Genomic DNA, 16,129 nt, shown 5'->3' with positions numbered 1-16,129 from the left:
CTTTGGTTTAGCTGTTTGTCACTGACTAACCAAGGTCCTAATTTTAGGAATAATGTGTCTGAGAACACTTGGAATTTTTCCCATCCTGCCTCACAGAAAACTCCCTGATCATCAGAAAAGAAGGAGAGAGGAGGGTCGTCAGGAGGACTGGAAGGAGTAGAGGGCGGATGGGAGGCTGATGAAACTAGGAGGCTGATATCCAAAGCTCTCCTCCCTTTATTTTTTCCTTTGATATTTCTTTCTTTCTCTGCATTTCCCCTCCTTCTTTCCTTTCTGTTTTTCTGTTTCCCCCTTTGTTTCTGGCTATGTACTATAAAAATACAATTCTGGAGCTTGTGGTTGGATTCTCACCATGGGGACCGAGATGGAATTTCAAATCACTCACCATAATTCAACTTTATAAATTAGAGAATTCTTATGAACAGAAGAGGATGGAATGTGGTTTCATGTTTTCTTTCCCCAGGGACCCTGCCCAGCTGGGCAATAGGAAACTAAGTCAAGGGTGGGATTAGTTCTAGGAAGTGGATTTTTAGCTGCAGTCAAAGCTAGACATTATAGACAATGCCTTAGTTATCTGTGTTCATGATAAATCAGGAAGTGATGGGTAACTGAAGTCCCCAAATGTGCCAGAAATATACTTCCTCTGTTTGATTATCCCTATTATCTTTCTACTAGGACTATCAAAGTGGATTTATTTCTATTCATTTTACTCTTCTGTTTTTCACTAAAAACACAGACAGGGAGGCAACATGCTGCATGAAAAAAAAAAGTGCTCGAGTAGGAGTCATGTGTGTGACCCTACTCAGTTGCTCAGTCTAACTCTTTGTGACCCCATGGACTGTAGCCTGCCAGGCTCCTCTATTTGTGGAATTTTCCAGGCAAGAATACTGGGGTGTGTTGCCATGCCCTCCTCCAAGGTATCTTTCCAACCCAGGGATTGGACCTGAGTCCTCTGCATCAACAGACGGATTCTTTACCACTGAGCCACCAGGGAAGCCCAGAGTAGGGGTCAGGAGACCTCAATTTTAGTCCTGTCTGTGCCCCTCACTAGCCAGAGACTATGGGCGAGTCATACAGCTTCTCTGAGCCTCAGTTTCTTCCTGTAAAAGAGACAAAATAATCAATCTCCCAGAGTGGCCCAGGGATCCTGTAAAGTGGTGACCTGGGGTTAGTGGTGCCAATGCCATACAACCTGTCCCCATGCTTGTGAGCTGTCTGCACAGTGCTCAGCACAGAGAAGCAGCCCGACAAATGTCTGTATGCTTTTCTTCCTTGTCCTGGAAGGACCAAGAGACTGTGTTAATTTCCTATGGCCATTGTAATAAATAACTACAAACTTAATGGCTTAAAGCAACAGAAATTTATTCCCTCACAATTCTGGAGGCCAGACATTCAAAATCAAGGTATTTTCAGGACTGTGCTTCCTCTAGTAGCCGGGGTGAATTCTCCTTACTTCCTCCAGCTCCTGGCCTGTGGCTGCTCAGCCCCGTCGCTGCCTCTATGGTTGCGTGGCCTTCTCCTGTCTTCTAAGGACACTTGTTATTGGATTTAGGGCCCCCTCCTCCCCCCGGAAGAGGATGATCTCATCTCATCCTTTAATTACATCGACATTGACCCTTTTCCCCAATAAGGTCACATTTACAAGTTCTCAGGGTTAGGGCATGGACATATCTTTTGGGGAAAGCCACCATTCAAACCGCCCCCTACACACTAGGGATTACTTTATATATCAAGCCTGCAACCTGATTCGACACTTTTTTTTTTTATAACCACCCAGTGAATCCATCATCAGTTTATTAATAAATCAGGATATATCAGGGAGGAGAAGAAACAACAAAAGCTTGTTTTCCATTTGCTGTGTTTTGTATTTACAAATAAGAGAAAAGCCTTCCCTGCTGGGTCCCAGGTTTAGGACTGATGAGTTGACCCTATTTGCCACTCGTGTGGCCATCCCCATCTTCTGTTCACATCTGGTGATTAGGAAACTGCAGCCCTTCAGTCACAGAACCTTCTGTCCCAACCTTGCTCTAACCATATCTCCTGCTGGTTCCGCCCACATGACCTCTGACCTCACCACAGCTCTCTGAACATGGTGCCCGTAGACTGGCAGGCTGACATCCAGCTCTCGGCTCGAACCTCTGATTAGATGGTTCTTTGCTGAGCTGCTCAGCCCTCTCACTCATCCTGCCTTAGTCACTCTCTGAACCTTCAGGGACCCAGTTTAAACTCTCAAGGTCATCCAGAGACCCCTCTGTGCCCTGGAATGTAGTTGAGTGACAGTAACAGTGCTCAGCCACTCAGTTGTGTCCGACTCTTTGTGACCCCATGGACTGCAGCCCGCCAGGCTCCTCGGTCCATGGGATTTCCCAGGGATACTGGAGTGAGTTGCTATTTCCTCCTCCAGGGTAGTTTCCCATGGAGGGAAGGTCAAACTCGTGTCTCCCACCCGTTGCGGGTAGATTCCTTACCACTGCACCACCTGGGAAGGCTGTAGTTGAAGGAGGGAGGGAGGCCTCCGCTGCACAAGCCCCATGGTTTCCGGGTAACTGAGTGCCAGGACTCTACCCTGGAGCTGAGACCTGGAGGACTGTTAAGGACCACAGTGCGCTACAGCAGTGGCTCACACTCACTCCTGAGCACTCGCCTTAAGCACTTGGGTGCGTTTCCTCAAAGAGTCCTCACACCACCCTCTGAGGTAGTCTTGGCTCCATGTCTCCAGGTGCCGTGAAGGAGTTCAACCTTACTGGGTTTGTTCTACACAAAGGGGAAGATAATCCCTGTACCTCTTACCTCTCAGGGGTATCCTGGGGACAGAGGAGTATAACTGCGAAAGGTCTTCAAACTCTTGGACCTTTGGGCAAACAATGCTACCCAAAACCAATATCTAAAAAAAAGAAAAAAAAAAAAAAAGCTGAGGTAGTCTGGAGGCATTTATGCATATCATACGGAAGCCTGAGGTTCACTGAAAAACCCTCCTTTTAAGGAAAGTCATAGTGTTGCTCAGGGCTTCCCGAGTGGCCCTGTGGTAAAGAATCCGCCTGCAATGCAGGAGACCCCGGTTCAATTCCTGGGTCGGGAAGATCCACTGGAGAAGGGATAGGCTACCCACTCCAGTCTTCTTGGGCTTCCCTTGTGGCTCAGCTGGTAGAGAATCCACCTGCAATGCGGGAGACCTGGGTTCAATCCCTGGGCTGGGAAGATCCCCTAGAGAATGGAACGGCTTCCCACTCCAGTATTCTGGCCTGGAGAATTCCATGGACTGTATAGTCAGACCACGGGGTTGCAGAGTCAGACAGGACAGCTGAGTGACTTTCACATAGTGTTGTTCGGTGTCCTGAGGGTAGGAAGGACATTCCAGGGGAATGATTCAGAAGCTCAAGAGCCATCTGCTGGAGAGAGAGCAGGCAGTTCTGGAACTGCCTATACTGGGGGCTGAGGAGACTCGAGTCCAACCTCTGCTGCAACCACATGACTGAGGCAGGTCACAGGTCTCTGATCCTTGGGTGGGAAACTTCATCTCTGAGAGGTGAGAATGTTTGTAACCAGGGATGCTGAGAGGACTAGAAATTACATGTGCTATCTGGCACCAAGTGGATACCAGAATAATTACAGCTATTTTACCGTGATTCCTCCTCTGAGGACTTCTCAACCCATACCCTACCCAGCCAGGCAGCCGGTTCCCCGGGAGACTCCCCTAGTCTTGTCTTAGCTGCATAAAGCTCTTTGCTGCTAGGTCTAGTCCATTTGTGCAACGTGGGGTGCTTCTCTCTTTGTTCTCAGGTCCTAGCTCAACACTGGTATACAGCTGGTACTCAGAGCCTGTCTGCATCATGAAGAAACAGAAGGGTACCCATGCTTAGCACTCTGCTTGGCATGATAGCTCTCTGTGAAAGGGCCAGTTAAATGCATGGGAATGTCGAATCACCTTCAGGATAGAACTTTAACTTTCTGACATTTTTAATCTCTCCTGATTCACCATGGAAGCAGAAAAGATGAAAAGCAGAAAAGATCATTATGGTTTAACCAAGCACGTACTTAGTGCCTGCTCTCTGCTGTGTGTGTAGGTATCCTAACTTAAATCATCTTAGAGCCTGTGAAATAGGTAGGTAGGTACTATCCCTCTTTAGGACACAGAGAGCCTCAGAAACTTTCTGGTCGTACTGGTAGAAGTGGCAGGGGTGTGATAGGGGTATCTGCCTCTGGAGCAGGGCCTCTAAACTGCATTGCCTTTACTGCATGGAGACACTGGGCCTTGGCCTCCTCACCGACTTGAGAAAGAAGCCCTGTCCTTCTAGCCTGGACCCCAAGGACCTGAGGGGTAAGCCTCAGTTAAGATGTGAGAACAGTGCATTGCACTCTCCAAGGCCATGGTCCCCAAAGCCAGGGTCACATAGGTGAGCCCTATGCACTTATGCCTTTGTGTGTCCCTTCCTTTATTAATATATATATATAATATATAAAAATAATTATATAAATATAAAAATATAAAATATGTATATGTATTCATATACAGTTGTGCCTGTGTATGTCTCTTCCTTTATATAAATGTATGTATGTATGTATGTATGTGTGTGTGTAGACATATGTTCATTCTATTTTATTACTTCGTCTGTATGAGGATGAGTATAACCCAAGCTGGGTTCTATTTTGTTTTCAGATTTTAACACAGGCCCTGTGCCAACTTGTGCCTAATGGATAAGCCTTTTGGGTTATCCACGGCCTATGCGGGTTAAGCAGGAGCGGGTATTGCGGTCCCCTAACGGGCCTCTGTCTCCACAGGTCCCGCAGCGGATGGCTGTGGCCGAGGGTGCCCCCGAGGATGGCGGTGGCGGCGCCCCGGGCGTGTGGGGCTCCTGGGGCCCCTGGTCCGCCTGCTCGCGCAGCTGCAGCGGCGGCGTGATGGAGCAGACGCGGCCTTGCCTGCCCAGCTCGTACCGTGCACGCGGGGGACCAAGGCCCGGAGCCCCCGCGCGCGCCTTCACGGGCCACGTGGTGTCAGCCGTTCGCACATCGGTGCCGCTGCACCGGAGCCGCGAGGAGACACGCGCCCCTGCCGGCCTCAACTCCAGTCGCCAGGGCCCGGCGCTGCGAGGCAGCCGACACCCGCAGGCCCGGGGCCGCGAACCCACGGCGGAGAGAAGGTACCTGCCCTCCCGACCCCCGAGCGCCTTCCCGCTATCGTCCCTGTACCTGCTGGGATGTGCCACGCTCGCCACTCTTCATCCTAGATCTCGCGGTTAAAGCTTTGCTTCTGCCAGGTGGGGAGGAATTCTTGGTTCCACGGATCTCCTTCCATCCTTTGATTTATTTTGCAGCCTTTTACAGCATTGAAGCCACTCCCACCCACTCTGTGATTCTGAATTGTCTTCAAAGTGAAGCTGAGTTTAAGAATGTCCTTAAGCTCAACTTTAGGGAGGCCCTGAGGAGGACTGAAAGAGCTACCCGGAGCAGGGAAAGCTCCTTCCTAGTGCCCGTCTAGTGCTGGGGGAAAGGGAGAATCCTGGCCGCAGGCTGTGTGGATTTGAGCTAAGAACACAAAACAAGGGGCTTTTTAAAGCCAAGAGCTGACGTGAGTTTGAAATCCCTGAACAGGTTGGGTGTCTGGAGTGTAACTTGCTCCTAGCCTATAGATTTCAGGATTCTATGAATTTTTCTAGAAAGTTTATCCAAAGTATTTTGAGTGAACTCACAACTGTGAGAATATGTCTAATTAATTAGATCTAGATATTTTTTAGAGTCAACAAAATCAGAATAGTTGTATAACTCTTCAAAGCCTTAGGTGGCGAGGCTAGCATAAGATGAAGTCGCTCAGTCATGTCCGACTCTTTGCGACCCTGTAGACTGTAGCCTACCAGGCTCCTCCGTCCATGGGATTCTCTAGGCAAGAATACTGGAGTGGGGTGCCATTTCCTTCTCCAGGGGATCTTCCCGACCTTGGGATCGAACCCAGGTCTCCGGCATTGGAGGCAGACGCTTTAACCTCTGCGCCACCAGGGAAGCCCTAGGCTAGCATAAATAAGCCAAAATAGGCAGTGCCCATGGCAAGGTAGGAATACAGATGCTGAGAAAAACTTGTTAGTGAATGAATCAACCAACATTCACAGATTATTTAGTATCCATTCTGCAGCATTTGTTGGGCACCCAAGGTTCATGATAAATTCTGAGAGAATATTCCTATGAAAGCAATTTTTTGTTCGGTTGTATAGTCCTTTCTGACTGTTTACGACCCCGTGGACCACAGCACACCAGGCTTCCCTGTCCTTCACTATCTGCTGGAGTTTGCTAAAACTCATGTCCATTGAGTCAGTGATGCCATCCCACCATCTCGTCCTCTGTCAGAGAATGAAAGCAATAAACAACAAACATTTATAGGAAGAGTAGCAAGTATAAGGTGTGCTCACTGTGCTTAACGAAAGTGAAAGTCTTTGTCGTTCAGTTGTGTCGGACTCTTTTCGATCCAATGGACTGTATGGGACCCTCTGTCCATGAAATACTCTAGGCAAGAATACTGGAGTGGGTAGCATTTCCTTCTCCAGGGTATCTTCCTGACCCAGGGATCGAACCTGGATCTCCTACATTGCAGGCAGATTCTTCACCATCTGAGCCACCTGGGAATCCCTGCTGCGCTTAAGAAATACTTAGTTTAGTCATTAAGCCAAATTAATGCCCAGTTCAGGGAGGGTGCAAGTGTATAAGATGGGCTGCCTGGCCCCTCTTGTCACTTGCAGTTCAGACATTAGCATCGATGGCCACTGTGGTTAACACTGCCTGAGTCCTTTTCAGCTGCCAGCCACCTAGAAATAGAGAGGAGTTACAACCCATCCACCCTTGCCTGCACAGGTCTTTCTTGACCCGGTTGTTAGGATTTTGGAGAGAAAGAGCCATTTCACAGAGAAGATGCTTTGGCCGCATCCTGAATTGATAAACCAAATTTGGCTGATAGAAGGGAGAGTTTGGAGGCCTGGCTGGCCTGCCAGTGGGAGAGTAAAAGAGAGATCACCTGGGAGAAGGTGCTTCCTTCTTTCTTTGTTCCTGTGTATAGACCCGAGGACCCCCCAGTATCACTCTGGGACTGAGAGGCTGCTGCTTCTAAAGCCAAGGGTTTGGTTTGTGTTACCTCTCTTCATCCTGACCACAACCCCATAAAAACATAGCTCTCCAGTCCCTTATCTGAAATGCTTATGGCAGTGGGCATTTTAGAATTCAGAACTGTTCGGAGTTTAGCAAGGTGATTCAGGGCATATTTCACATGTTAATGGCATTCCTTCCATGGCATGGGGCAGCACCCCATCAGCAAACACATTACTACTGCTGCAGTGAAACCTGCAAATGTTCACATCAGCTGGGAAGGGAAAAAAGACCATAAAAAGCCTTATGTCCGGTAAGGCGAGGCTTGCTGCCCAAAGAGTTTTGGTACCAAACAGAAAAATGCAAAAAGGAAAGGAAAGACAAAAAATTGTTTTCCAAATGCTTGGTTTCAAAATTGCAGATTTATAACAGCTTATGGAATGCCTGTTCTGTACCAGCCACTGTTCTTGTCTCTTTTCACGGACAACCCTATGAGATAGGTACTAATATCATCCTCATTTTAGAGGTGAGGGAACAGAGGCCCAGAGAAGGGGTGTAACCTGCCCAAGGTCACACAGCTAGTCTGTGAAGAGTCAGGATTGGAACTCAGGCAGTCCTGGCTCTAAGGATGTGATGAAGTGTTACACATGAGGATCTAAGGCCCGAAGAGGTTTAGGTGATTGCTCAGATTCTTAGAGCCACGAGAAAGCTGAGATTTGAAGGTGCTACTGACTCCAACCTCAGATATGCAGGTGACAGCACCCGTATGGCAGGAAGTGAAGAGGAACTAAAAAGCCTCTTGATGAAAGTGAAAGAGGAGAGTGAAAAAGTTGGCTTAAAGCTCAACATTCAGAAAACTGAGATCATGGCATCCGGTCCCATCACTTCATGGGAAATAGATGGGGAAACAGTGGAAACAGTGTCAGACTTTATTTTGGGGGGCTCCAAAATCACTGCAGATGGTGACTGCAGCCATGAAATTAAAAGACGCTTACTCCTTGGAAGGAAAGTTATGACCAACCTAGATAGCATATTGAAAAGCAGAAACATTACTTTGCCAAAAAAGGTCTGTCTAGTCAAGGCTATGGTTTTTCCTGTGGTCATGTATGGATGTGAGAGTTGGACTGTGAAGAAAGCTGAGCCCCGAAGACGTGATGTTTTTGAACTGTGGTGTTGGAGAAGACTCTTAAGAATCCTCTGGACTGCAAGGAGATCCAACCCGTCCATTCTAAAAGAGATCAGTCCTGGGTGTTCTTTGGAAGGAATGATGCTAAAGCTGAAACTCCAATACTTTGGCCACCTCATGTGAAGAGTTAACTCATTGGAAAAGACTCTGATGCTGGTAGGGATTGGGGGCAGGAGGAGAAGGGGACGACCGAGGATGAGATGGCTGGATGGCATCACTGACTCGATGGACGTGAGTTTGAGTGAACTCCGGGAGTTGGTGTTGGACAGGAAGGCCTGGTGTGCTTTGATTCACGGGGTCGCAAAGAGTCGGACACGACTGAATGACTGAACTGAACTGACTCCCAGATCCCTGGAGTACTAGGGACTTCTCTTCCAGCCTCTGTGGTTGAGAACCCAGGAGAGCTGCCTGGGGAACAGGCTCCAGTTGGCTGTAGGCCTGGGCTGCAGGCATTCCAGCCCATGCGTTTTGGCAGCAGGAATTTTTTTTCTTCTAACTTATTGACAAGGGGCCAATTACTGTTTACTATGAAGTTCCTACAAGTTTCTATCATGCTTTTGTAATTTGACAGTTTCAGATAAAATAATCCAAATATTAGCCTGGAAGACCCACACTGCTGACAAATGTTGAGCTCTTCCTAGCTGACGAAAATCACATTTGCTTATATTTATTAGTCATTAGGAACTTGCATAGCATATGTGACCCCACAAGAGATGTCAGTGTGTTCTCTGGATGGCTGTCTGCCTCACTCTCTGTTTCAGGTTCAAGGTTTGAAACAAAGGCCATTGGGGGTTTAGATGTTTAAGAAACTGTTAGATTGTTATGCTAGCCAACTGAAAACCTAACTGGAGCCAGATAACAAATAAAACAAAATGATACAACCTTCTAACAAATATTTATTAAGCATCTAATATGTTGTAAGGCCCCAGACAGACACAAAGGTATAAAAACCAGATTAGGGATGCTCCAGGTTCTTACTGACAGTTAGAGCAGTTGTTTGCAAATGTAACTTATTTTTTGTATTCTTAAAAAAAATTTTTTAATTGGAGAATAATTTCTTTACAGTGTCTTTATTTCTGCTGTATAATAATGTGAGTCAGCTGTAAGTATACATATATCCCCTCCTTGAGCCTTTCCATGCCATCTCGCCCTGCTAGGTCATCACAGAGCACTGAGCTGAGCTCTCTGTTCTACAGCTGCTTCCCACTAGCTGTCGGTTTCCACGTGGTAGAGTGTATATATGTCAGCGCTCCTCTCTTAGTTCGTCTCACCTTCTCCTTCCTCCGCTGTGTCCACCAAGTCCATTTTCTACAGCTGCCTCTCCATTCCTCCCCTGTGAATAGGTTCATCTGTACCATTTTTCTAGACTCCATATATATGCGTTAATATATGATACTTGTTTTCCTCCCTCTGTATGACAGACTCCAAACTTTTTTTTTTTAAGTTTATTTTTAATTGGAGGAAAATTGCTTTACAATGTCATGTTGGTTTCTGCCATACCAAACTTAACTATTTTTTGAAGTGTAAGAATCCTGTCTGCAAAATCAGTCTTAGGTAGAGGCTCAGTTTGTCACACAGACAAAAGCTGAGCTGCTCTAGTTGAAGCCTCATAGGCCTTGCTGTAGAAATCCAGGGTCTAGATCCAAATGCCGCAATGGTTTTCTACCTCTGTTGACCATAAGAATCCTTTGCCCATCTTTTAGAAGTTTTGACACCCTGGTAACATCCCAGATGAACATCTGGATCTCAGAGGGTTATGCTCGGATATCTATATAATGTCAATCCAGCCAAGGTTGGTAACCACTGATCTGGAAGTATCTCTTTGGAGCCTCAAGGTTCCGTGGTAAGTCATTTAGGAATCAGTATTGTCCAGCAGAATTTTCCAGGTTTGGTGAGCACCTGGAATCATTTGCAGTGGGGTGGGGAGGTTTGTTAAAAGTGGGGTTGCCCATATGTATAAAATAGGTAATTAGTGAGAACCAACTATATAGTCCAGGGAACTGTAATCAGTGCTCTGTGTTGACGTGACCTAAATGGGAAGGAAAACCAAAAGAGAGGGGCTAAATGTATAGCAGATGCGCTTTGCCCTAGAAACTATCACAACATTGTAAAGCAACTATCAGTTCAGTTCAGTCGCTCAGTCGTGTCCGACTCTTTGTGACCCCATGAATCGCAGCACGCCAGGCCTCCCCGTCTATCACTAACTCCCGGAGTTCACTCAAACTCATGTCCATCGAGTTGGTGATGCCATCCAGCCATCTCGTCGTCTGTCATCCCCTTCTCCTCCTGCCCCCAATCCCTCCCAGCATCAGAGTCTTTTCCAATGAGTCAACTCTTTGCATGAGGTGGCCAAAGTATTGGAGTTTCAGCTTTAGCATCATTCCTTCCAAAGAACATCCAGGACTGATCTCCTTTAGAATGGACTGGTTGGATCTCCTTGCAGGCCAAGGGACTTTCAAGAGTCTTCTCCAACACCACAGTTCAAAAGCATCAATTCTTCAGCGCTCAGCTTTCTTCACAGTCCAACTCTCACATCCATATATGACTACTGGAAAAACCATAGCCTTGACTAAATGGACCTTTGTTGGCAAAGTAATATCTCTGCTTTTGAATATGCTATCTAGATTGGTCATAACTTTCCTTCCAAGGAGTAAGCGTCTTTTAATTTCATGGCTGCAGTCACCATCTGCAGTGACTTTGGAGCCCCCAGAAATAAAGTCTGACACTGTTTCCACTGTTTCCCCATCTATTTCCCATGAAGTGATGGGACCAGATGCCATGATCTTCGTTTTCTGAATGTTGAGCTTTAAGCCAACTTTTTCCTCTTTCACTTTCATCAAGAGGCTTTTTAGTTCCTCTTCACTTTCTGCCATTAAGCAACTATAATAAAAATTAATTAAAAAAATAATTTAAAAAAAGCATAAAGAAGTTCTAAAAAAAAAAAGTAGAGTTGCCCAACTCCCACTCTCTCCCTTGCTTAATGAGGACTCTATTTTGTAGGTCTGTGCTGTGTCCTGTGTAACTTCATTTTAAATGATTTTGGTATGCTCCAGAGTTTGAGAACTGCTGCTCTAAAAAGTTGGGAAACACATGAGTGTAAATGTCTTCCGGACCAGGCAGTGTGTTGAAATAGTCATGGTAATGATGATGGCTACCATTTTGGAGCTTTCATATGTACACATGCTATGTTGAATGCATTGTAATACTGGCGTGGCCAAAAAGTTTGTTTGGGCTTTTCCATAAGATGGTACAGAAAAGCCCAAATGAACTTTTTCGTCAACCCAATGTTTATAGCTCACATGGCCCTATGAGGAGGTTGCAAAGACTCACATTTTACAAATGAGGAAACTGAGACTCTGAGGAATGAAGTGACTCCATCAAGGTCACCCACTTCAGAAGCAACGGAACCAGAATTCTCAGTAGGTCTGTCAGAGTCCAACAGTAAAGCTCTTATCTCTGAAATGAGTATTTTTCTTTTCTTTTTTTTTTTTGCTTCTGGCTCATTTTATTTTATTTTTTTTCTTTTGTATAAAATTTTTATGTATTTTTTTATTGAATATACTTTTTTTAGAGGCTTTTTTTTTCTTTTAACTTTACAATATTGTATTGGTTTTGCCATACATCAACATGAATCCACCACGGGTATACACGTGTTCTACATCCTGAAACCCCTCCCTCTTCCCTCCCTGTACCATCACTCTGGGTCATCCCAGTGCACCAGCCCCAAGCATCCTGTATCCTGCATCGAACCTGGACTGGCGATTTGTTTCTTATATGATATTATACGTTTCAATGCCATTCTCCCAAATCATCCCACCCTCGCCCTCTCCCACAGAATCCAAAAGACTGTTCTATACATCTGTGTCTCTTTTGCTGTCTTGCATACAAGGTTATCGTTAACATCTTACTAAATTCCATATATATGTGTTAGTATACTGTATTGGTATTTTTCTTTCTGCCTTACTTCACTCTGTGTAATAGGCTCCAGTTTCATTCACCTCATTAAAACTGATTTAAATGTATTCTTTTTAATGGCTGAGTAATACTCCATTGTGTATATGTACCACAGCTGAAATGTATATTTTTCAAACGGGTGTTTTGAAAGTGAGGCTTCTCGTTTCTAGCAGATGTGGTCCAGAAAAGCTAAATGGAGGTTAGAGACACGTCTTGAAAAGTGTGTGAGGTTTGGTAGTCGAGATTTAAAAGAACTGCTTCTCTTCCTTGGAGTGTTTAGCTCTCTTACCAGGGAAATCCTTGCATGTAGTCCTGGGCACCAGAGGGGTTCAAAAAAGTTGGAAGCCATGGTCCTTGTCTTTGTGGGCCTGACACTGAGTCTGGAGATGAGGGGCAAACCCACAGAGCGCTGAAAGGGCCAGAAAACAGTGAAGATGTGACCAGAGTTCAGGAAGATTAGAAAGTGCTTGTGGGATGGAGCTGTCAGGAAATACTGCACAGAACAGATAGAATTTGAACCCAACCTTGGTGAACAAATACAATTTACTTGGCTGGAATTATGTGGAAACTTCTTGAGTCTACCATTTGTTTGCCTGTCAGATCTTTGTCTCATTAAAACACACACACTCACACTTTAAAAAACCTTAGAAATCATGTTATTACTGATTGGTGCTCTCCCAAGCATCCTAAAGTTACTTAACTCCTCTGAACCTCAGGGGCTTCATCTTTCGAATAAGAGCAGCATATGATAATATCCATGTTCCAATGCTATTCTCTCAAATCATCCCACCCTTGCCTTCTCCCACAGAGTCCAAAAGACACATGTACACCCATGGCTGATTCATGTCAATGTATGGCAAAACCACTATTATATTGTAAAGTAATTAACCTCCAATTAAAATAAATAAATTTAAAAAACAAAACAAAAAACAAATAGCAGCAATAGTAGTACCTATCATATGGGATTGTTGAGTCTTGAAATGAAATAATATTTGCTTGCCTGGTCCATAGTAGTTGCTCAGTAAATTATAGATCTAATTCCCATTATGAATTTAGAGGCTGGGCAGTAGTGTGTTAGATAAATCCAATTAGAACTCTCATTAAACTCAACTTAGCATATTCCTTTCAGACTTGCCCTTCTAGAGAGCCTTTTTCAAAGTTAAAGGTAATACTCATGACTTAGACTAAGTTTGGTAAACTAATACTTCTCTGTTTGAGATGAAAAATGAAAATTTTCTCCAATATTTACCCCAAAATTATTAGTAATAACATACATATATAATGACTGTATATAATGTTACATATTGGGTTGGCCAAAAAATTCGTTTGGGTTTTCTGTAACGTGGAAAAATCCAAACTTTTTGGCCAACCCAATATCTAGTAACACTGAAACCATCTCTACCGTGAACTCCAAAATCTGTGTGGGATCACAGGGGAAACCAACTAGCCATGGTCAACAGCTGGCCTTGCAAAAGTTTTCACATAAAGTATTTGCTTTTAAAGGTTTCCTCTGAATTACAGGGCTTAATTCAGCGAGATGACCTGGGCATTACCGTTTTGTGTTTCATTTTCGTTTTAATTGAGTCAATGTTCCTTGTGTATTTTATTATGAACCAGGCCCTGTGCTAAATACAGAGGGATAGTTAGGGAAAGGAGGTGTGGTTTTCAAGGACCTCCACACCTAATGAGCAAACAGCCCAGGGATAACCACCAGAATGCAGGGTAGTGGGTATCCTGTGCGTGGGGTGAGTGAAGGGTGGCAGGAACACAGAGGTGGAGCTTATTCTTGGAGAAGTAAGTTACCTGGTGGTGGAAGTACTGCCTTGCAGGGTGAGTTTGCATTACTCAGGTGGGAAAGAGCTGGGAAGTACTTGGTATGGATGGGAGATGGCAGTGGTTTGGTGACGCAAGAGGAATAGAGTTTCCTTGGCCTCAAGGAGTGCATGTTGGTGGGGTGGGGGAGGGAGACAAGCAGACATTGGCAAGACCAAGTGCTCTCTTAAGAGGGGTACTCAGGGTGTGGGGAAGGAAGGGAGGAGCAGAAGGAGGCCTGGGGAGCCCGAGAAGGCATCACAGAGGCAGTGATGACTGAACTGAATTTTGAAGAAGAAGGATTTTAGCAGAGGTCATTCCCCAAAAAGCCAACTGCAAGGGCATGGTGAGCCTATCACGTTCTGGAAGTTCTTAGTGGTCTGATGGGGCTGGAGCACAGGCTGTATATGAGGGTGTGTGCAGGCGAGACTGGTTAAGTCCACAGGATCCTTTCCAAGGAGGGGTTATCAGGCAGTCCTAAGGGGACTGAAATAGAATTTCTTTGAGAGAGGCAGTCCCTGTAAACATGGAAAACTAACTCTTTTCCATCTTAAAGCAAGATGGTGTCTCCATTGTATAGTTGGTTTAAATCTCTTCTTAATGCCCTTGGGATTTTTCAAAATATTTGGCTCTGCCACCCCTTGCCCCATCTCTGTAAAGCTTAGGAAGCTAGGGTTTACAGCCTGGGAGCGTGGGCTTGCTCCTCCAGTTTTGCAGTAGGTGTTTCAGTCTCCTATTGATGCTGTAACACTGACCACAGATTTGGTGGAGAAAAACAGCACAAATTTTTCTCTTACTGTCTGGAACTCAGAAGTCTAAAATCAAGGTATTGGAAGGGCTGTTTTCCTTCTTGGGGCTTCAGAGGAGGATTTTTTTCCTTCTCTTTTCCAGCTTGTGGAGTCAGCCTGCCTTCCTTGGCCTAAGGATTTTTCCTCCCGTCACTCTGCCCTCTTGCATCTGTCACCTCATTACCTTCTCTAACTCTCATCCACTGATCTTCTCCTTTTATAAGGACCTTTGTAATTACATGGCACCCACTCAGATAATCCAGGATAATCTCCTCATTTCAAAATCTTTCAGTTCAGTTCAGTCGCTCAGTCGTGTCCGACTCTTTGCGACCCCATGAATCGCAGCACGCCAGGCCACCATCTCCCGGAGTTCACTCAGACTCATGTCCATCGAGTCCATGACGCCATCCAGCCATCTCATCCTTGGTCGTCCCCTTCTCCTCCTGCCCCCAATCCCTCCCAGCATCAGAGTCTTTTCCAATGAGTCAACTCTTTGCATGAAGTGGCCAAAGTACTGGAGTTTCAGCTTTAGCATCATTCCTTCCAAAGAAATCCCAGGGCTGATCTCCTTCAGAATGGACTGGTTGGATCTCCTTGCAGTCCAAGGGACTCTCAAGAGTCTTCTCCAGCACCACAGTTCAAAAGCATCAATTCTTTGGCGCTCAGCCTTCTTCACAGTCCAACTCTCACATCCATACATGACTACTGGAAAAACCATAGCCTTGACTAGACGGACCTTGGCAAAGTAATGTCTCTGCTTTTGAAAATACTATCTAGGTTGGTCATAACTTTCCTTCCAAGGAGTAAGCGTCTTTTAATTTCATGGCTGCAATCACCATCTACAGTGATTTTGGAGCCCAAAAAATAAAGTCTGACACTGTTTCCACTGTTTCCCCATCTATTTCCCATGAAGTGATGGGACTGGATGCCATGATCTTTGTTTTCTGAATGTTGAGCTTTAAGCCAACTTTTTCACTCTCCTCTTTCACTTTCATCAAGAGGCTTTTAGCTCCTCTTCACTTTCTGCTATAAGGGTGGTGTCATCTGTGTATCTGAGGTGATTGATATTTTTCCTGGCAATCTTGATTCCAGCTTGTTTCTTCCAGTCCAGGGTTTCTCATGATGTACTCTGCATAGAAGTTAAATAAGCAGGGTGACAATATACAGCCTTGACATACTCCTTTTCCTATTTGGAACCAGTCTGTTGTTCCACGTCCAGTTCTAACTGTTGCTTCCTGACCTACATACAGATTTCTCAAGAGGCAGGTTAGGTGTTCTGGTATTCCCATCTCTTTCAGAATTTTCCACAGTTTCTTGTGAT

The 16,129-nt window shown here is 45.3% G+C and overlaps 1 protein-coding gene across 1 annotated transcript in view; it reads left to right on the top strand.

The window, feature by feature from the left end:
* The first annotated feature begins 4,899 nt into the window (after positions 1-4,899).
* Positions 4,900-16,129, top strand: part of LOC120860912 (thrombospondin type-1 domain-containing protein 4-like) — a 198,219-nt gene continuing 186,989 nt past the window's right edge. Inside the window, exon 1 of the mRNA XM_040236634.1 lies at positions 4,900-5,141. Coding sequence (XP_040092568.1) covers positions 4,900-5,141 — 242 coding nt within the window. The remainder of the gene's footprint in view (positions 5,142-16,129) is intronic.

This window comes from Oryx dammah, unplaced genomic scaffold (assembly GCF_014754425.2).
Source record: "Oryx dammah isolate SB20612 unplaced genomic scaffold, SCBI_Odam_1.1 HiC_scaffold_11209, whole genome shotgun sequence".
NCBI lineage: Eukaryota > Metazoa > Chordata > Mammalia > Artiodactyla > Bovidae > Oryx > Oryx dammah.
Note: the sequence above shows the minus strand (reverse complement) of the source record. Positions and strands in the feature narration are given on the sequence as shown.